The 21,337-nt window shown below is 47.9% G+C and overlaps 1 protein-coding gene across 2 annotated transcripts in view; it reads right to left on the bottom strand.

The window, feature by feature from the left end:
- Positions 1–211: 211 nt before the first annotated feature.
- The window catches only part of OLFM1 (olfactomedin 1), a 34,483-nt gene continuing 13,357 nt past the window's right edge, over positions 212–21,337 (bottom strand). For both annotated transcript variants that reach the window (XM_069771053.1, XM_069771052.1), the window contains exons 2-6: positions 20,780–20,929; positions 15,153–15,308; positions 12,454–12,673; positions 5,162–5,268; positions 212–1,974 (exon numbers count right to left, since the gene is read on the bottom strand). In XM_069771053.1, coding sequence (XP_069627154.1) covers positions 1,300–1,974; positions 5,162–5,268; positions 12,454–12,673; positions 15,153–15,308; positions 20,780–20,929 — 1,308 coding nt within the window. In that variant the 3' untranslated portion in view covers positions 212–1,299. The remainder of the gene's footprint in view (positions 1,975–5,161; positions 5,269–12,453; positions 12,674–15,152; positions 15,309–20,779; positions 20,930–21,337) is intronic.

Below are 21,337 nucleotides of genomic sequence, written 5' to 3'. Positions count from 1 at the left end.
TGAGAAGCACTCTAAGCATCTGAGAAGGAAAATGATCCAACTGCACTTAGCAGTCCGAGGCACTGTGTCTCCAACTCTTTACGAAAGCGACAGACGGCACAATTTCCTCCTGTTGTAGCACTGATATCAAACGCTGTTCCCCCCCCCAACCCCACTCCGCTGTCAGCCCCTTGTCAGTCACTTGTACAGAGAAGACAAAAAACAAAGCAGGGAAGTCTCCTAATATTTTTATTGTTCCTTAGATAACTGTGGATAGTACAAAGTTTTCCTCTTAAAAAAAAATTAATGACCTTCACACTTCCATAAACAGGGCTTCCCATGGGAATCTGATGCCACAGAATTTCCACAGAAGCTATTTCCAACCACCATAATGCTTTGTAGATAGTATAACAGTAAGAGAATATTCTTGTAATTATCAACATGAAATTGGTTATCTGTGTATAAGGGTGAACACTGATCTTTTTTTTCTTTTTAGAAACAAAACCATCATTTATTAATCCAAACTACATCATTGCATTTACAACATTCATTGCATAAACTGGACATACAAAGTTTTGCCACCTCTGGTAAATAACAGACATACATTATACAATATATTTGCTGAATACATAAGTTCAAACAATATGGGTACAACAACTTGTTCATAATACATACTTAAACCATCGTGTTTAATAGTTACTAAGACACAGATCCATGAGCTACTTCAGGTCTCAGCACAGTTAATCTAAGTGACAAGAACACAGTTGAGAGACAGTAGCTGCAATGGAAGGCGAAGAAAACTAACCTGTGATAGGTCTTGTTCAGACAGCGAGAGCTCCTCACGGGTCAGCTTTTTCTGCTTAGAAATACAAATCACACATCCATCACAGCTGACCGTGACGTCGGGAAAATGTCCATGCAACCCACACACAGAAGAGAGCGAGTCTCCCAAGGATAAACTTTCAACAGTCATTGCCTTACTTCTTTAGTATGTACTATAGGTTTGCTATCGGAACAGAAACAAAACAAAACCCCAAACTTAAGTGGTTCTTTAAGTGCAGTTCCAGCTGCAAGTACATGGTTATTTGTGAGTCTATAACACAGGGCCAGACTTCTAGAAATGTAGAGGTAATGCTGATCTGTCAGGTTTATGCTGAGTAATCCTCCATGACGTTGGTCTTAATTTTGGCAGCTGTTTATATATTTACTTATTTGAAGTGTGTTTCCTTGATATTAGTTTGTTGTTTTTTTTTTTTTTTTTAATTTGTTTCTCCCTTTTTTCCTTTTTTTTTTCTAAATCAGTTTCTAAACAAGGATGGACTACAACTCGTCAGACCTGATGACGTGGAAGAGGGTGACATTGTAAAGTATTTGGTGCCCGTTGTTCCAGGCATAGAGGGCCCGATCCTTGGGGTTGTAGTCCAACATGGAAATGTGCGAGTACTTGTTTTGGAAGGGGATGTCGATGTACTCGTAGGTGGAGGCGTTGGTCTGGTAGGCGTAGTGCACCTTGGTACCTCCCGAGTAGCCATTGGTGACGTAGAGCGTGCCACAGATGATGAAGGCCTCCCCGGCGCTGCGTTTCGGGTAGCTGGTGTTCCAGGTCTGGAGGCTCTGCAGGGTGTTGGGGTCCAACTTGCTGATGACGATGTTGCCCGCGTTCTGGTTGGTGGCGTAGACGGCCCACAGCCCGTTCTCGTCCACCATGAGGTCAATGTCCGAGTGGCCACCCCAGGCGTAGTGGTACATGTTGTTGTAGCCGGCATAATCTAGGCTGCGAGTCTTGAGAATGGTCTCTGTTTTCAAGTCAAACCTGATAATTATGTGGCTTTGGTATTTATTGAAATAGATAGAGCCATTGTAGACCACTTGACCGGTGCCTGACCACGGGTGAGGGAGACGGTGAGAGGTAAAATTGTCAGTATTCATGAAATCTGCCATGGATTTATATTCGCGGACGAAGCGGTTGTTGTGGTAGCTGTCCATGTACCAGACCTGGGCGAGCAACAGAAACACGTGGGGTTAGAAAACAGCAAAGACCCAGCTGAGCCCTTTGCACATCACCCTAGAAACTGAGCTGGGAGCGAAATCCAGAGCAAGGAATCCAACCTGCTGGAAAATGATGTGTCCAACACCTGCCACCTACACCCAGAAATAAACCCAACTTTTGGAACCCAAAATCAGCCAAGAAATCAACTGAATAGCAAAGCTTTCCCAGGGGGTAACCTGGTATCTCCCCAGGAACTTGGGAGCTTAAAAGGTTCCCTGGGAATGCTGCATGACTGGCACCATCCTTCGAGAGGGCAATTAACATTTTCTCTGGCTAAACCCAGCCTATTATGTTGATGCCGCTTTTGCTTCCCGTAAGCCCCATCATGGTAGCACTCAGTAAATTATACCAGCTGCTGTGCAGAACTCCATTAATTTGGCATGCAGAAGTGATGGATGCAATCGCTCATTGTCAAGGAAATTCAGGCAAAGTCCATATTGGTTTAAAAATCATACACTTTTGCATCAAAAGCTGAAACCAAGGCCGCTAAAATATAAGAGACAAAGACATCAAAATCCTGCTATTGGTAGAGGGGGGAGAGATTTTAGATCATCATTTAAGTGCCAGTTCACTAGGGACACTGTCTAGACTCCTTAAAAAAAAAAAAGGCTTTTGTCATATGAAACCCATTTGGAGGCAAATGACAAAGCTGTGCAGTTAATATCATGCAGAAATATCCAGCCAGTGAGTGACATTCTGTATGCAGTTGCTGCCTAAAAATAAGATAGCCGCTTTCTGTAGAAACTGTTTAGGAAGGAGACAAAGTAAATTAAATAGCAAGACGGAAGCCTTTAAGGATGCAGATTTGGGTAATGTTGTAGTGCAAACTTCTTTTGCAAACCTCTTGCAAAATATGATAGTATTGTCTCTGCAATATGGCTGTCTCCAGGGTCCCTTAGAAGAGCAGACAAACATTTACACACGGTGTGTGCATGTAAACTGCTTTTGGCTGCTGGATTTGAAAGGCCAAGCGGGGTCTGCAAAAACTTTGTAGGAAACTTCAGCCTGCCGTCGTTACGTCCCTGGAAACACCACAGAGGTGGGGAATGAACGCGTGGCAAATGGCTCAGATCTTCACACCTCTGCTGTGGGCTTGAGGATGGCTGCAAAAACACCAGAGAAAAACCACACGTGTTCCTGAGCCCATGGCAGAGAGGTGCCTGCAGCCTGGGAGAGCTTCTGCTGTCAGACATGGCACTGGAGGGCATTCCTCTCTTAATGAAATGCCTGCATTCCACTAAACCAGCTTGGGAAATCGCAAAAAAAAACCAAACAGAAAACTTGATTGTCTCTCTGCTGCTCCCATTTCATTATTTGGTATTAAAAAATTACACATGCCAATGCATTGTGCTCAGTTTTGAGAGAGACAAAGAGAAGCCCAGAAGAGCAGAACCCCATATCATCACACTGGGCCTGCAAGGCAGCAGGACCCAAAGGCGTTTCATGCTTTGGAGAAGCAGAGATTGATGGATAGCAATGTCTCATCGCACCGGCTGGCTTTGAGCAACCTTCTCCTGCCAATACACATCAATCCCAGCGCTCAGCATCCACCTGCTGCCTCGCCGCTGGGCTGCTCCTGCGAGACTCGCAATTTTCCCCAGTTGTGTTCAATGATTTCATGACACGAACAAATGACCACACGAACCACCAAACACCGCCTGGGGCTTGGTGACATAAGACAGATATGATAAACTGCCCATCTCTCCCCATTCCCAGTTTCCCACTCTGCCGGGCAGCCAATGAAGTTCGCTTAATTGTGTGTTTCTAATAAAATTCACAGTAGATTTATATATTATACACACATACACGCTTGTGAAGCTTGAGCTACAGTCCAGAGAAAACCACTTGTCTACTCGCACAACAAAAATACACTGCAGAAAAAGGCATGGGTAAAAAAAAAATATTAAAAAATACTAGTTGGAGACAAAACTCTCATAAGACAGGGAAAGATCTTCAGCATTTGATCAACTAGCTTCAGCTGCAACAGGCCTGACTCTTCCTTCACAGATGTATAAATCATGTCAGTGCCAAGGGATGCAGCAAACACAGCCCAAGGGGACAAGTCTGTCCCCTCTTTTGAGCAAAGCAAGATGTGATGTGGGGAAAGACTTCCCATCTCACTTCGTAATTAGGATCTTATTGGGGGTAAAGGTGAAATTTTGTTTAATAACTGTAAAATATGGAGGTGTTGCATAGGGGAAGCAGTGCCAACCAGCTAGCTGCTGGAGGGAAAGAGCCTGACATCTCAAGTCACTGGTGCTTCATTGCTGCACATCCACAAGCCACCCTGGGGGTGGCTCCTCCAGAGCATCCCTCGTCCTGTCTTAGCTACAGAAAGCCGATCACGGGGCAAAGCTCTCAAAATAGCTGCCCCGATACAGCCCTGGCTGATGCCTTCATCCTTTGATGAAGGATGCTGCATGCAGGAGGGAATTGCCATGCAGCCAAGCTCTGTGGTTTTTGTTTTGTTTTGCTGCCTGCAAATCCTCAGCAAACACTCAAGATATTTTCCATTCCATCAGTCATGGGAAGCCTGGATTGATTTTCAGCCAGTTATTGGCCTCCTACCTCCTTGGGATCAAAATTGAATGGTCTGAATGGAAAAAAAAAAGACCAAAACAAAGCAAAACAAATCTCTCTCTGGCTGCAGTCAGTTAATTCCTCACAACAATGAAGGTGGAGGATGGAGGACAAATGCAGTCAGATGACATTATCGGAGGCACTGGCAGCAGAAGAGCAGCACAGCCTGGGACCGTGGGTCCCTCTGCTTGGCTCCAGCTCCTGCTGGCTGCCAAACCCAGATGAGAAACCCTATATTTGATTTTTCCCTCCCGTGGGGGGCACAGACCTCACGGTGACACTTCTGAGACCACGCACGCTCATCGCTGCAGTGAGTTTCACCTGCTCTGGGAAAGGACCACTGCATGGGGCTGCTCAGCCCCCTCCTCATCCTCCCTCCCTGTGGGATCCTCAGCCCCGTCCCACTGCAGACGAGGCCAACAGAGCCCTGTGAGATGAATTACGACCTTCCACAGGTTTCGCAGGGCACAACCTGGGCTTCGGTGCTCAGGTGTAATGAATTTTCAAAGCCGCGTCGGTGGAGGCGGGAACACGAAGGTGTCGGGGTCTTACCTTGTTCTCTCCTTCGGGAGCGAGAGGGTCTGTCATCCACGAGCCGAACCTGGACCCCGAGGTTTTAATTGTGATTGGGTCACTTATTCCCGTCAGCTTGCCACAAGCTGAAAAAGAGCGCAAGGCTGGTGAGCACCATGTCAGACCACCACCGCGGCTCCTTTGGTGGTGGGTCTTTGCCAACCAGCCCCGAAGCCCCAGTGATGGGCACCAGAGCCGGCCACCACCCACACCGCTCTGCCCACTGCTCTCCCCCACTGATGGGCAGCTCTGTTTTTAATTAGGTAGAGGTAATTAGGCCAAGAACAACTGTCGGATGCTTTTGTTTGTTTCATGCCTCTTAATAACAATTGTCCTTATCACACGGCCCCAAGAAAACAAGCTTTCCTGAACCAGCCGTGCTGCTAATGTCACAGAATAGGAAATGAGAAGAGTTAGCCAGGGTCAAGCAGCCAGGTGGAGAAATTAGCTGAATAGCTCTGCTCATTTCTGTTATGATAGAGTGGGTGCAGCCAAGATAAAAAGAGAAACATGTCTATTCCAGCTCTGCTGGAAACATGTATTTGTTACAGGTTATGCAAAGGAGAAGAACAAAAAAAAAAAGGTGGGAAATTATATGCCATATAAATCTCTTCCCTGCAAGACCATTTACTGGCTTCTACCAGCCACCTCTCTGTTCCCTATTGTGTCTGCACCCTTAGGAGACACTAATGAGTTCACCAGCCTCCTCCTGTCTCCTCTGCCAGCCTGGGCTTCGCCAGCTCCAGGAGAGGAACCCAAACACAGCAGGCTGGAAGGCAGGAGGTGGGGTGTCCCTCGGGTCCCTCGGGAGCTGCCCTGGGAATCCTGCCCGGACTCAGCATCACCACAACAGGGACGTGCACCCGCACAGCACTATGAGCCAGGTTTTGAAGCGTACTCGGGTGCTCTGCACCGTTGATTTCATGCCATTGAATTCAGTGGGCATGTCAGCACATTTGCAAGCCCAGCTAAGTGTCTCACTGTGTTTTTAAGCCCTAAATACGAGGTGAAGCAGTGGCACCTCTCCTCCAGCTTGCCGTGCCAGCTGCCTGTGGCAGTTTGTTTCCCTTCCATGGTTGTGTCCCCTGATACTGAACCAAGCACCCCTCTGGAGATGCCTGTGAATAGATGCCTGCAATGCTACAGCTCAGCATCGAAGGTGCAGCCATACGCTGAGTTCCTATTTCCACTGATATCCCCAAGTTTCAGCAAAGCTGCCACTCTGGTCTCCTGCAAACCCAGCATTTTAGCATATGGGCACTAAGGAATGACGGGCAAATAGACGAAGACGCCGCAGGAGGGACTGGGGGCCGGTGTTGGATGGTCTGCTGCTGCAGGAGCCCTCATTTAAAACCCAGACACATTCAGTGTAGAACTGGTCCTGCAGCAGCATCTCCTGAGCAAGACAAGCTAAGGTCAGCGGCACCAGGGGGACAGCCACAACCTGAAATTCAGAAGGTGTTTCCTGACTTCTCCTTTTTGACGGGGAAGCCTCTGGCAGGCTGGGGAAGGGGAAGGTGGCAGTGCTGGGATGGAGCGGCTGCGCTGGGTGCTGGGTTTGCAGGCTGCGCTGCAGCTGCACTGCAGTACGGATGGTCCCGCTGCTCAGCGGGGGTAGCCAGGGCTGGGGATGCAGGTGGGAGCCCATGGAGGTGCTGCTGAACCGTGGTTAGAGCTCTGCCAGCTCAGAACAAGGTCCTTCTGCTCAAAATGACCAAGGAGAATCATAGAATCATAGAATGGTTTGGGTTAGAAGGGACCATTAAAGGTCATCTAGTCCACCCCCCCTGCAAGGAGCAGGGACATTTTCAACTAGATCAGGTTGCTCAAAGCCCCATCCAACCTGACCTTGAATGTTTCTAGTACATACACTCTGCAATATCTCTTAGCTGCCTTTCTCCTTAGCCTGTTCTCATCTGCCCTTTTATATTCCTGATCACGGCCACGGGACACATCCACCTACCTCAGCTCTGAACTGCGGGCAAAGGGGTCACCTTAGCCCAGGGCATAAAATAGCTGAAGCTATTCTTGATATGCACCAGCATGACATGGCCAGGGGGACCATCAGTCTTCCCACAGCCTTCAGACACCAGGCAGATAAAGAGAGATCCCACCAAAAAGCTGAGAGCTTTCCTGGCCTCCCTGAGACACGGTGTATGGGAATTTATCCTCCTGCCTGCCTGATGTATTCAAAACCTCTCAGCTCAGGAGGAGAGCAAGGTATTGACAAAGGGATGCAATGGGTTAAAATAATAAATTCTTAATGTCTTGCAAATTCCCCCGGCAGAGGACCAGCCTTCCTCTAATCACAGATCTGCTCAATGTTGCCTTCTATTATCGAAGCCCTACATTGCTGTCACTTTATCTCTTTCCTTCCATTTCCCTGGAGAGAAAGGTTGTATAAAAGCTCATTGATTAAAAAAAAAAAGAGTAAAAAAAAAAAAGCAAAAAAAAAAAAAGCAGCAGCAGCTGATAAGGGTAAACTAGTGTTGTTTGCAAGCACTGAGGCTACATCTCATAAACGTTTAGCTGGAGGCACATTCACAACAGCTCTTCAGCAATGCAAGAGGGTTGCTCTTACACAGGGCAAGGTGTTTTCTTTCTTGTTGTAAATCTATCATGGGCACACATATGCTAGGGGGAAAGTTTAAAATGGATCCTTTAAGGCCCCTAGTTAGCTAGGTCCCTGCAGCTCTCATGGGCTTACCGCCCAGGGGTGGACAACTACAGCCTCTACGATCCTCATTCACCCGTCCGTTCCTAATGAGATCCAAACCACACTCCGAACACCATCAGCTTTTTTTCCCTCTTTCTATAGGGCTAGAAATCATTAAAAGCAGGAAGATTACTTTACTGGGAGCAGAGGGGACTCTTTTCTACTGCTTCCCTTGGACATGTCTCAGTTTGAATCAGAGCAGTAGCTCACAGGATGGGATTCTTGCATCTCCCCATGCTCCGGCAAAAAGCAGCAGCCTGCACAGCCTCGAAGCACCCACCGGCAGCCCCGGGCAGTCTCAGCACTGCTCTCCTCTGCGGGTGAGGAGCTGAGCGTGCAGCGGTGGGTTGGGAGCAGAGCTGGGGCAAAAGCCCAAGATGCCCAGCATCCAAGTCCTTCCTCTACCAGATTCTACTGACTTGCATGGGGGAGTTTTTATGCCCTGGCTGTGATTGCCCTAAAGCTGCTGCTTGATTGCCCAGCAGAGCCCTGCCCTGGGCAGCCCAGCACCCATGGGTGCTAAGCCTTGTGCAGCAAACCTGCTCTCCCATTGGGATGGCAGGAGCATGGGATGCTAGGGGCATTTCAAGTCACTCAGGGACAAATGTGCAACAGGAAAGCGTGACCTGGTGCTCATCCATGAGTCCAGGACACAGGGGAAGCCTGTGAGCAGCAGCTTTCCTGGAAAACAGCACAAATCAGCCTTTTCCCGAGCCACCCTCCAGGCTGACCCAGCCAGCTGCCTCCGACCTGCCCTCCCGCAGCTCAGCAGAGCAGCAAGGAAACACCACGTCCACGCACACAGCCCCTTCCTCTAGCCTCACGAGGAATTTTCCAGCAGGAGAAGACACGCTTTCCTCCACCCAGTTACAACGAGCGCTACCATCCTCCCAGGATACTAACACCTCAGCTCTGTGTTTCTCCTAAGATCCAGCCCACAAGCGATGTTTAGCAGCTCAGCAGCAATTTATCCACCAAGGCAGCCACGGCACCGACACCAGCACCGTCTCCTTCTGGACTCCGTGGTTCTGCTTGGGCTGCTGCTGCTACAGCTGAGCACCTTCCCTGCTGGGGTTTCCCACAAAGCCGAGGTCTGATCCCCCCCATATCCCAGTCCCAGCCCTCCGAAGCAGGGATGGGGCAGCAGCGGTTGGGTCGTGCCCTGCCCTTGCCTCTGTCACCTGGCAGGGAGCCCCCCATCCCCAAAACGTCTGGGACGGGCGGGCAGGGCTCTGTTCCCATCCCTGTGCCAGGATTGTGGGCTGGGATTTTTTGCAAGAGTCAGGGAAAGCTCGTGCTATCAGGCAAATGTGAGCCTGCGGAGCGCAGCCAAGTTAAATTCCCCCTCGAATCAAGGAGTGACAACCTTTCCATTCTTCCAAGGCTCCTCTTAAGAACATTAATGGAAACGTTAAAATCCCTGTATAAATAGTGATCTTTAAGAGTGTAAACAGAATAACAGATTGAACATGCCATTATTGATTTTTTTTTCCCTTCACACACATGCCGGAGTCAGGAAGTGTTTTCACTATTGATCCATCAATAATGCTTAGGAAACCCAAAATGCAAAACAGGACCTTGTCTCAGGAAAATGCTGCTGCACTGTCGAGCATCAGTGCTTCCCAGAGGATGGGGAGAGGCGAACTGGACGGGAACCCAGCACATCCCCAACCTTCCCTTGTCCCGTGCTTATTGCAGCAGCTCCCTGATCCTGTTCTGGGCACTCTAAGCTGCACCCTGAGCTCTAGCAAGTGCACACACACCAGGTGAGCAGTATTGCTGGCTCACGCAGGAGCAAATCTAAGCTAAAACGTGCTACTTGAAACATCAATGAATCCCTCTGAGCAGCTAATTTGCAGCACACAGCAATCCTCAGCGAACAGGGCCTCGTCGTGAGGCAGCAAAGTGTCTGTAAGGTTGTTATCCGAATTTAACTCGATTAACTACCATTTTCACTGGTTTACACGCCGGAGCGATAAACAACATTGGAAATTCAATCTGGGCTGTTTGCTGTTAAGTGACCAAATAAATCACCCTCCTGGGTGAGCAGCAAACCCTCACGGGCGAACACTTGCAGGACTCAGCGTCCGTCTCCGCGAGCACCCGCTGGTGCCGCGACGCCCCGAGGCAGAAAAGTTGCCCTGACCCTGCGGTCACAGAGAGAGCAAGAGGAGAAAGAAGGGGCATAGCCAAAAAGCCCAATAAAGCCTCAAAAAGATTCCAAACAAACGCCAAAAAGTTTCTAGAAAAAGTTGCCTGCAAGAGCTCACCTTCCTAGCTGCCTCAGTCAGGCTTACCTGGGCTGCTGCCTTGGGGGATGTCCCAGCTGGAGGAGCTGAGCATGAGGGGGATGGAATGAGCCAGGACATGGTCCAGAGCAGAAGGAGCTGATGGTCCAAGAGCAAAATCTTTTTTTTTTTTTTTTTTTTTGAGTTACTTCTTAAAGTCTGCCTAGGGTCTGCGGGAGGATCATCACAGCTTCCCTGGCTCTGGTGGAGTCAGCCTGGGCTGGGCAGCTCCGCCGAGGCCGGCTGGAGAGGGGCTGTGGGGTCCAGGATGGTTTTCTTTAAAGAACTATCCCTCGGAGAATACTTCTACAGACTCAAATCCCTGGTCCTGCTGCTGTTCCCTCTCCCCATCACCTGTAGCTCCTCCTCATCTTCAAGAGATGGGCTGAAGGCTACGGATGCAGCAAGCGGATCCCTCCTTGGGCACCATCTCCTCTCATCACACCCACCTCTGCCTTCGGGAGGGGAGAAATAAGAAAAGCCGTTTGCAGGGCAGAGCTGCCCTGTGCTGGCAGTGTGGGGCTGCGGGGGGGTTGCTATGTGACCTTGGTCAACCAGACACTCCTGGGTCTGTTCTCCATCCTTTCTTATCTCACCCACTGCAGGACTGTCATTCCTGAGATGTCTGTATGATCCCCACATGACAAAGCTCCAGGCTTTCTGCTAACACAGAAAGCACGAAGTCATTACAACCTCGATCATTTCTGTCCCCGTTAAGCTTTCAGGGTGAAATTTAAGTGGGTAAGGACAAGGTCAGGACTCCTCTGCCATCCCCCAACCCTGCTGCCTTCCCCACGACCATCACGGGGCGAGGAGCGGGACCGCAGACACGGTGCAGAAAGCGACGGCATCACTCGCCTCACCCTGTTCTGCCCCCAGAACCAACCCGGGGCACATCAGCGCTCGTTAATAAATGAGAAATCAGGCTCTGCCCTCTCACTTAGCTGGGGATGGGGGGTTATACTTGCCCACCAGGCAGCTCACCAGGGGCATCTCTGGGCACAACTCGCTGCATGGTCGTAGTTCAAATACCTCTGAGCATCCAGGCTTACGTGGAAATTTGCTTTCCTTTCTGAGATTCCAAGTGAGAGGTAGCTTATGAGGGACACAGGAGGTAACAGAGGTCGGGATGGAAATGCAGGGGGAAATACAGGGGAGGCGGCTGCTTACAGAAGTGTGGAGGCATCTAGAAACAAGCAAAAGCAATCCCACCAGCAAAGACAAGAGAGAAACAAAGCGTTACCTTGCCAAGGATATAAAGTGCTCAGAAGAGATCGGATCTTCCATGAAGTTACCTGAGAGTGTTATTTCATATGTGCTACCAAAATAGACTGCAGAGCAGTTAATGTGTTTAGATTATCTAAATTGCTTAACAAGAAAGTCAATAATGTAAGTAGAAATTAAATCAAGACAGAGCTAGGCCAACAAACGGTGGGGAGATTTCTTGCAGCTGCGGGAGGCAGTGCCCTTCTTCCCCCCTTCTCCACCCTCTGTCTGGGGTCGGACGCTGGCTTTAGCTACCGCTGTGTCTCCCCACAATGGACCCACCGGCTTCAGTCAATTAATACTCTCTGAATGAGATTACAGATGAATCTCTTGCATTTTAGCACCGCTGGTTACTTGGCCTGACGGAAGGGGCTCCCTCAGGGAACGGGAGAGATGGGGAGGATTTATATCCTGCACATGGCATAGTCCGGACCAAACCGCGAACCCGCACCAGCTACATCATGCTCTTCTCAACAGGGATTTGCAAGATGCGAAAGGAAAGGAAAAAAGGGAAACCGAGTCACAGCCTGCACACACACACGCACGCGCGCGCACGCTACTTAAAGCGGTGCGCGGAGACCTCTGCTGATGTGCCAGGTCCAGTCAGCGAAAAGATCGGACATCGATGCATAAGCAAAATGGGTGCATGTGTTTGCTTTGCATAAGCGTTATTTGCAATAGTCCACGCATTTCCCCGCATTTCACCGTCCACTTATGCAAACGCTGCAAAACGTCACATGCCTAGGCGAGGGCCCGATCCTGAAGCACTTATGCCATAAGCAACATTGGTCGTGCAAGTAATCCTCAGCAGGACTACTCCCAAGATTAATGTTACTTATAGCATAAATATTTACAGGATCAAACCCGGCTGTGCGAGTTCATCTCTTACAGCCAGGCCAGGCACAAGGAGATGTCCAGTCTAGCATCTCTGCCTCCAGACGGGATGCGTGGTTTAACATCGATGGTGTTTAGCCAGTGTCACCATGTTGTTCTGAGCCTACCTAATTTTTGCATGCATGCACGAAGCCTTTCTTCAAGATTTGACACTCTGTTCTGAAGCTCTTCGTAGTCATAGGCGCCAATCTCTTCCTGGAGTTCGTTTAGAACTGACGTCAGATTCTGGACCTCCTCTTTAAACTGCAATACCAATTTTGCATCGGCTTTGTACTCTTCCAACACTGGTATCAAAGGCCTAAGTTCCTCCATTTTCGCTTTTATCGCCTGCAAGGTTAAAATAAGCTTGGTTCAGTGCTATGCGTGCAAAAATCTGCAACACTCTGCCTTGACCTGGTTGCTTCCTACGTGAGTGCAATGTTCATATCCCACAATTATTATCTTTAAAATTATTTTAATTATTATTTTGGTCCAAATGATGTATTGGAAAGAACATATTAAACAGGCTGCAGAACACCAAAATATTTGGGAAAGGCCTTTATTTGTCATTTTTAGAATGCAACATCTTAGGGTTACATGCTTCAGATCACATACACAAAGAGTTCTTTTTTTTTTCTTTCCAAAAAATAAAATAAAATAATATATATATGCATTGACAAGGGTTTCAAACTATTCATGAAATGCATCTACAATTGCATGCAAAGGAAGATCTCGGTTGTGTGGTTCAAGGTTCCTTAGTGAGATATGGTGCTAATTTGGAAAATAATCAAAAAAATAAATGCATGGTGCAAAATGCTCTGTGGCCCTCTTTTCATGGTTACATGGGAGTGAACTGCTTCTTCAGTCACTGCAGCATTGAAAAAACTTGCTTTTAAGTTAGCCCTGTAAGCAAGAAAATGAAATACTGTTGAGGATCTAGCTCACTAACCTGCCTTATATAGATAGCCATTCATAGACAAATACTCTTACGGAACTAAAGAGAAAAAAAACACAAGAGCTCCAAACCACTCACATTTTAATGCTGGCATTAGCAGAAACAAAATGCTGTGGCTGTTATTTAAAATGGTGCTTTGGCAGCAAATTAGACAAAAATTCCTTACTGTTTTTAGGCATGCTATAAAGAACATAAAAATCAAAGTAATTATCAAATTTATTTTGCAGAAAAGAAGACTTTTTTTTTTTTTTCTTTAATTAAATGAAGGCCTTGTTTAAAGGCACGGTATGCAGCATTTTGTTGAAGATGCTTTGCTCCAGCAGCTAATGAGTAGACATAAATATGCATGCACCTACCCGTTAATGAAGCATGTTAGTATACACAGTATACCTGGTGCTGCTTAAACTATTGCACAGTGGCCAAGTTCACAGCGCTCAGGGCTGTGACATCTGGCTGTCTGCTGAAGCAGCTCGGGGGTGAACGGGATCAGAAATTGGTTCTCAGCCTCATTTCTTTCCTTCCCATCCCCTCCTATTTAAGTCGAGAGGCTTTCCCTCCTGTGGTTTGCATGTGGGGAATATATTTATTTTCTTATTTACTTGCACTTCCCGGTGCAAGCTCCCTGGCAGGCAATGGGGAGGATTAAACTCATCAGAATGGAGGGGGAAAAAAAAAAAAGAATAAAAAAAAAAAAAAGAAACTCATGCATAAATCAGAAAGATGGTCCTTACATCCAGGCTGCGGAGCTAAATTTAGGGACCTGTGGTAACTGGAGATGGGGAGTGGAGGAGGTGGAGTTGGTGAAAAGCTTTAAGAACCTTCTTCCCAGCTTTTTATGATGTAATATTGGTATTTCAGTATTTAACACGTCAATTAAAAATTTCTCCTTTAAAACACCAGCCAGCTGGGCAGCTGCCTGGAAATGAGAATGGGAATCAGCTGGGTAGCTGATCAGAAATGTCCCCAAATTTCACTAGAAATCTTCTCAATTTGGTTTTTATATCTATTAATGAAAAGCATTACTAAAATTTAAGATTCCAAATATTGCTGACAGCCTCTTTTTGGAAATTCATTTGTTCTCAATCAAGTTCTTGGAATTTCAACCATTGCTTGCAATGACACCTTCATTTAAAAGGCTCATATCTTTAATTCTCATTTGTACGACACCAGGACAAAACACGTATAATCCATCAGAAGGTGCTGGCTCTGCTGCCAACACCATTACTTCAAAATTGGACATTTGCACATCCTTGAGATGGGCCATTTGCCAGCCCGAGGACAGCTGCAATAGTCGTACTTTTGGGTTTTTTTTGGGGGGGGTTGATATGTTTGATCTATTGCCCCATTGCTACAACCGCCCCAAGGAGGGAAGCAATTTGGTGACGGCCCATCGCGGTTTGCCACGGGCTGCAGAAATGTAACGGAACCCCAGGTCCTGGCTCTTCCCAAAAAATGGGTCCCAGGCACGGCGTGGGGAAGAGCTGCCTTGCCGTGGAGGGGAACCCACCTTGTCCTGACCTCAGCTGCCCCGGGGTCTCCCTGCAGACCCCCCCGCCTTGCACAGAGCAATCCTACGCTGCCCTATTGCCCCAAACCTAGTGCCCCAACCCAGGTGTGGTTCGTGGGTACAGGAACGTGGAGATTTATGCTTTTACCCTATAGAAAAATGTATTGCGGCTGAGGACGCGATGCTGCAACCTGGGTCTGGCCGTGCTTTGGACAGGAGGGAGCTGCATGGGTGGGTGGCCACCAGCGCCATGTACGACCGGAGCAGCGGCTACGTGAGCTGACGGGGACCAGGGCCACAGTCCCGTGCGCACCCCGCTAAATCCCTGGCCACGGCTTCGTTAGCAGTTTGGAAAGCAGACATACCTTAAACTGCCTTGCCAGGTGCTGCTTGTGGCTTTCTTCCACTTGCTTGAATTTTGATTCCAGTCCCCTCATCTGGTTTTCCATCTTCTCAACGTACTGTAGGTCTCTTTGAGTCCGCCTGTCCAACACCTCTATTGACTGGGACATGTTTTGCACCTGTCAGACAAGAAGGGACTCATTAAGAAGGTGCTTCCCCAGCAGCAAGGCAGCCCCACTCGCATCCCAATGCCGAACGCTGACCTTTTCCTACACAGTCAACAAAGCTAAAGAGTAATCAGCCTATGCATTAGGTACTAGTTAATCAAAAGCATCTCATAGCATTATGACCCCGTGCTCTCAAATTGGTTTCATAAACATTTATTCTGCCGCGTTGCAGAGAATAATTTAATAATCACACATGCAAAAAAAGGGTTGTAGTCAAGGCTAAAATGCATCACTCACGATGGCCTCTTTGAGAGGCCGGAGCAGCACCCGCCGTCGCCCGAGGAGAGGCTCTTAGCTGAGCAGAAGCACATCTGACTAAGAAACGCTTTTGCTGAGGTGCGCATTACCATTTCTTCGCGTACGCAAGTGACACTTACTGATTGCCTAAGTGCAAACTTTACTCCCAGCTAGTAAAAACTTCATTATCCAAACAGCCCTACTGTTTATACAGCATCTGCCACAACAAATCCAGCTGCAGGTGAGGGCATCCTGAAGCTGGGAAGTACAGCAGGAGCTCCCGCTCTGGCTGGCCCCACCGGTGCCTGCCCCACTCGGGCGGTTGTGCCGCGTCGGCATCTTTTCGAGCCGACCGATGCCGCATCCCCACGGCTCCCCGCGCAGCGCCCATCTGGCCCTGCCAAAGGAATGATGCAAGGAGGTTGGCTGGGCTCCTCATGAGAAAAAGAGCTGAAGGTGTAAGGAGGGGAGGGAAACAATAGCTAGGCTGACCTGATTTTGAAGCTTGGCTGCCATCTGATTTATTACGATATTCCCTTCTCTCATTTTTCAGGCTAGGAGACGGTAAATGAAGCTCTGACTTAGGCAGGCACTTAAGCACCTATTTAGCATTAAGCACTGGGTGTAATTTAAGGTCTTTGCGTCAGGGACAGTTGTGTTTGCACCACGGTGTGTACATTACGGGGCTCAGCCCACGACTGGTGCTCCTGCCACTGCCGCGTTACCCACAGAACTACGACTGTCGGCATCGGTAGGGATGACGCCCGAGTTTAAAATGAATCAGGCAGCCAAGCATGCTGCTGCATCAGGGCCCTCACATTAAAGGCATCCTGGTTCAAGCCTCTTCATCCGTGGGCGTCTGAGCAAAACCCAAACGCGAGCCAGCACCGTCTCTGCGGATCCGCTCCGAGACACTTCCCAGAGCCCATGCTGCCACCTCTGCTCCCGTCTCCGTCCTCGCCAAAGCCAAGCGCGGACAGGCTGGGTTGGGAAAAGAAAGGTGCAAATGCAATATTTCCTCCAGCAAATCACACCGGGCTGCTGCGACTTACCTCGAGCGACAGAGCGAGGGGACGGCGGGACACCCGCACGCAGCCAGGTCTCGGAGACTACTTGCTGAAACCAGCATGGGTCAAATGCCAACTTTGACGTCTGCATCTCAGAAGCGATCAAAATGCCCATCGCTCATGCACGATGACAAGAAAACTATTACAGGGAACTATTAAAAATGTATGGACGACCTGTATTTCAAAGGCCAACGGGGAGGAAACATTTTGTACAACCAGTACAACTGCTCCGGGGGCCTAATAGTCTTCCTCAGCAAAGGGGAAGCTATTTTCAGTCTCTGCGTCCCAACACATCAGCCAGAAGTGAACCAGCACCCATCCTGACTACCACAAAGGACCTGCTCAGGGAGGTGTGAGGAGCAGGGAAGAGCAGAACAAGACCCTCTTGGTTTGAAGAGGAAAAGAAAAACCTGAGCTCAGCCCGAGCCTGCGTGGCTTCCGTTTAGCCATGCCTGCCCCGGGGTACGTGAGCTCTCAGCGGACATGGCCGGGTGCTCATTTACCTGGGCTGCACGCAGAGGAGTTTGAAGACCTCTCGCTACCCCGAGGCAGGAGAAGGGAAGACTTAGACAAGCATGTCTGGTCTGCAGATATTTTTATTCTGGTAATCCGGTCTATCCTCCTTTGAGTTGAGCTGTATCTACATAGCAGAATTGTTCCAATGGGTTGGAATAGGAATGACTTGTAGGGATCATACAAAATTGATCTCATTTATTCCACTAATGCCTAACCCCAATTAAAGGCCAAGCTGCCAGCAATCAGAAAAGAGCATTTCTGTAATGATCACCGGTATTTGACCCCGCAGGGGCTGAGCAAGGCTATGGGGGCTCCTTACGCTGCCTCTTGGGTGGTGGGGAGGGAGAGACGGACTCCGCTAGGAAGTGAATCAGAGCACCTCGCTCAGGCTTCTGCTCTGAATCACCTCTGGAGGAGTCTGCCTTTCCCCTGACTGCAGAGGAAAATAGCCTCCTCACATGTCTCTAAATGGAGACGCCTAAAATTAGCTGCTGTGCTATTTCGGGCATGTGTTTTACAAGTCCAGACTCTCACTAGTTGTTGCCCATATTGTTTTCAACCAGGCAAGATTCTGACCGGACTTGTAGAAAGTCAGTCTCCATCATTGCTGATCTCTGACAGTAACGTGTGCTTCATCAGCTGAAGACCTACTTGTTTTCCTTCATTAGCATATCATACCCTTGATCCAGCAAAGTACTTTGGCACATGATTAGATCTCAGTGAGACTGTTCATAGCTTAAACTTAAGCATGTACCTAAGTGCTGTAATGAACTGAGACCCAAGGATACTGTCTCTCAAATTCCCTCAGCTTCATCCATTAACTGAGACCTTCAAATATCGGCTAAAATGCTTTTTGTCTCCATCGGTGGAGCATGCGCTCTCAACATGAAATCTCATTTTCCATCAAGCTACTGTGAGAGAGATACCTGCGATTGTCTTGGGGAAAAGAGTTAACTTCAGCATTTGAAACAGAAAGTTGATACAAATGAAACTTCCAGTGCGATTCTTGTCATCTTGTTTGACATTGCGTTGTTTCAGAATTAAACCAGAGTAACAGAGAGTTGATATTGGCCTGATGACCCCAGTGAGATTTATATGGTCAAAGCCATGGTTTAAACCCTGCTCAAGCTTCCCTGTGGATCAGCCTTTCATGCCAGCTCAGAAAGGACTGTTCTAAGCCCATCTTTGGGGTTTGAATTGGGAAGAATCTTTAGCTTTGGGTAGCCGGACAAACTGGTGGAGCAATAGCATGAGGCACCTTGAGGGAGATTTTCATGGTCTACAGGAAGAATTAGGGGAGAGATGGACTCAACCAATGGACCAGGACATGAAAAGTTCATCTTATAAGTTCTGTAGAAGGCAAAGGAAAGGCAGAGAAGAGATGTCATTGTCCTCCCTATATACACCTCGGAGTGAATATCAAAGGAACAAAAAGAACTGTTTAATCTGGAAATCAGTGCTGGCAAAGAATAAGAATTGGCAGGAAATCAAAAATGGTTTAACCATCAGAGGAGGAAGTCCTCCCAGATAACAGGGCCAAAAAAAATAAATAAAAATCCATTTGAAGATAAAACATAATCTGTTTATGAACAGGATTTAGGTGATGTCTCGGGTTGGATGCAGTCCAAGATCTGGACTCAGCACCTGACACATATAAGGCTGGAAGGACTCCGTGTACTCCAGCCAAAGATGAGCTCAGACACCTCAGTGTCAAAACACGGGCAGAACAGTTTGTGCGATGGCAAGCAGACCTGGCTCACCTTACCTCACTTAACGCCTGCTCTTTAAACTGACGGGGTGCCCAGGATTCACTTGCAAACAGCATGAACTACAGTTTCTACGCATATGCCCGTGCCCATGTGTTGAGGGTAGATGGGGTCTTGGCAGCTTTGAACCTCAAAGTACATTCAGCTGCTGAAGCCTCTGTGCAGAGATTTTCACTGAAGATGCTACAATTGGTTTGTGTACACACGCATACACACCCACACAAATGCAGCTTATTTCTTGCTCATAAAAGCAATGCCTTATTATTTCCATAGGTTACTGCCAGGTCTCCTCCTTTGAAAATCCAAACACAATTACCTCTTTGACATATTATGCTTCTTCATCTGCTGGCAGAGAGAAATTAGGAGCTGCGACTTTTCCCATCACAAAGCTAGAGTTAAAATGTCAGATGAGGGAAGGAGTTTTCAGGTTTGAAATCCTTCCTGGGAAGCTGGAAGCTCTTCTCTGCAGTTGCACTTTCCTATAGGGATTATCATTTCAGCCTTCATCAAGAGCAGGTGTCTGGCACTAAGAGACTATTCTTTATTTTGGGGTTTTCATATAGGTTAGTGTAGGAGTGAGATGCAGACAGATTAGCAGGCAGGTAACATATCCCCAGAACACATGCCTTGAAATACCGCTCCTCCCTCACTTTATTCATTGGCAGCCGGAGAGCTGCATAAGGGAAAAATCACTGAGCACTTACACCCTCCGCACGGGAACTGATGTTATCCCAGGTCTCGTATGCCCAACTCGCCTGTGCATTAGCAGAGGGCATTAGGTCAAATCCTGCTTGTTTAATGCATACGAGCAGTTCTGGGAACACGATGGCTCTCAGACGCCCGTGTCAGCTGCTAATATAACGCCTGCTGCCTCTTAGACAAATGTGCTCTTGGACCGATTGCCGTTACTGCTTAGAGAAATCAAAGCTTGAGTGGGATTATTTTTAGAAGCCTCTGACATACCAAAGAAGTATTTTAGGGCTAAATGTTTCCTGCCTCACTTTACTGTTCTTATCACATCATAGGAAAATCAGTTAAGCGTAGGTTTAATATTGTTACGAGTGACTAATACATCAACTTCCCGAAAGCAGCAGGATAAAAATTATTTTGTCCATGCACAACACATGCCAACATAGCATTAGGGCATGAGGGATAATTACATATCCAGCACAGGAGTCCACTTATATTTTAAAGAGAAGAGCAGCATTTCACATGAAACAGCATTTCTTCAACAAAATCTATTATCTGAAAAATTTCTTGTTATCAGGAATGTTTCCCTAATGAGATTCTTTGATCTCTTTGGACAGCAGACTATTAAAAACTAATCAAGTGGTTGTCAACATTAGAAAGAAAACCACTAAACTGTCATTTCTGTGCTATTTGATGTTGACAGCTTGTACTGTTCTTTTGACCTTTTTAATATCAGCTTGGCTAGGAATGCATGGGCTCTGGGTTTTTAATTCTATCTTCTCTCATCTTGTTGAGGCTCATCCTTTGAAACTGCTTGTGTTAACGTAATGAAAAAAATGAGTAAATTACAACTTTTTTTTTTTTTAGCAATATGGTTCGATATTTTTGCTTTGATCTCAGCAGTTTTAAGCTGACCTTAGGCCACAGTCCCTTTTCCTCTGTGCCTGAGAAACACTTAAGAGATTTATCTTCCTGACTGTGGCTGATTATTCCCCCACTACAGACATGGGGACAACTACGGCACGGGAGGTCTGGCCCAAGGGGTCTGTCTTCCCTGGAAACCAAGGCTCAGCCCAGCTCGCTCGTTTTTTTACTCCCAATGTCATGCCAAACCAAACCACCTTTCCCAGAAGGGGTCAGCCATTACCTTTTCTAATAGTTGTCTCAGCTGCTTTGTCCTGGCATCACGCGAGCACATCGTCTGTTGAGGTGCCACCACTGTGCATATACAACGCCCCTCGCTATCCTGGGCAGAGCTGTAGACCTGCCAGCTTTCTTCTGGGTTGGTTGGCAACACCTAATTAACACAGGGAAAGACGGGTTAAGTAAATGGGGGGAGGCCTGGCAGGGGAGTGGGAGGTGAAGGGGCATGAGTGGAAGAAGCAGGATGGATGTGGCAGATACTAGAGCTGTGCTGGAAGCGGAGGGAGGCTCCTCCGAGGGCCCAGCTGGCAAAATTCACTTGTAATGCAAAAATATGGAATGGGGACAAATAAAAGAAGGGTCTGAAAAGGAGAGCAAGAGCTGAAGCAAGAAGGCAATGTGAGTGGGAAAGCATGGGCACAAGGAAAGCCCCGAAGCAGCGAGGGCTGTAGCGTGCCGTAAGGCACCCAGCGCATCAGGGTGGGGAACCCACTGCCCGGCTGTCGTTACAAAGCATTTGACTTCTCCTTGACACCGTGAGAAGGATGTGCCCGAGCTACCA

This window comes from Haliaeetus albicilla, chromosome 26 (assembly GCF_947461875.1).
Source record: "Haliaeetus albicilla chromosome 26, bHalAlb1.1, whole genome shotgun sequence".
In the NCBI taxonomy this organism is placed as follows: Eukaryota; Metazoa; Chordata; class Aves; order Accipitriformes; family Accipitridae; genus Haliaeetus; species Haliaeetus albicilla.
Note: the sequence above shows the minus strand (reverse complement) of the source record. Positions and strands in the feature narration are given on the sequence as shown.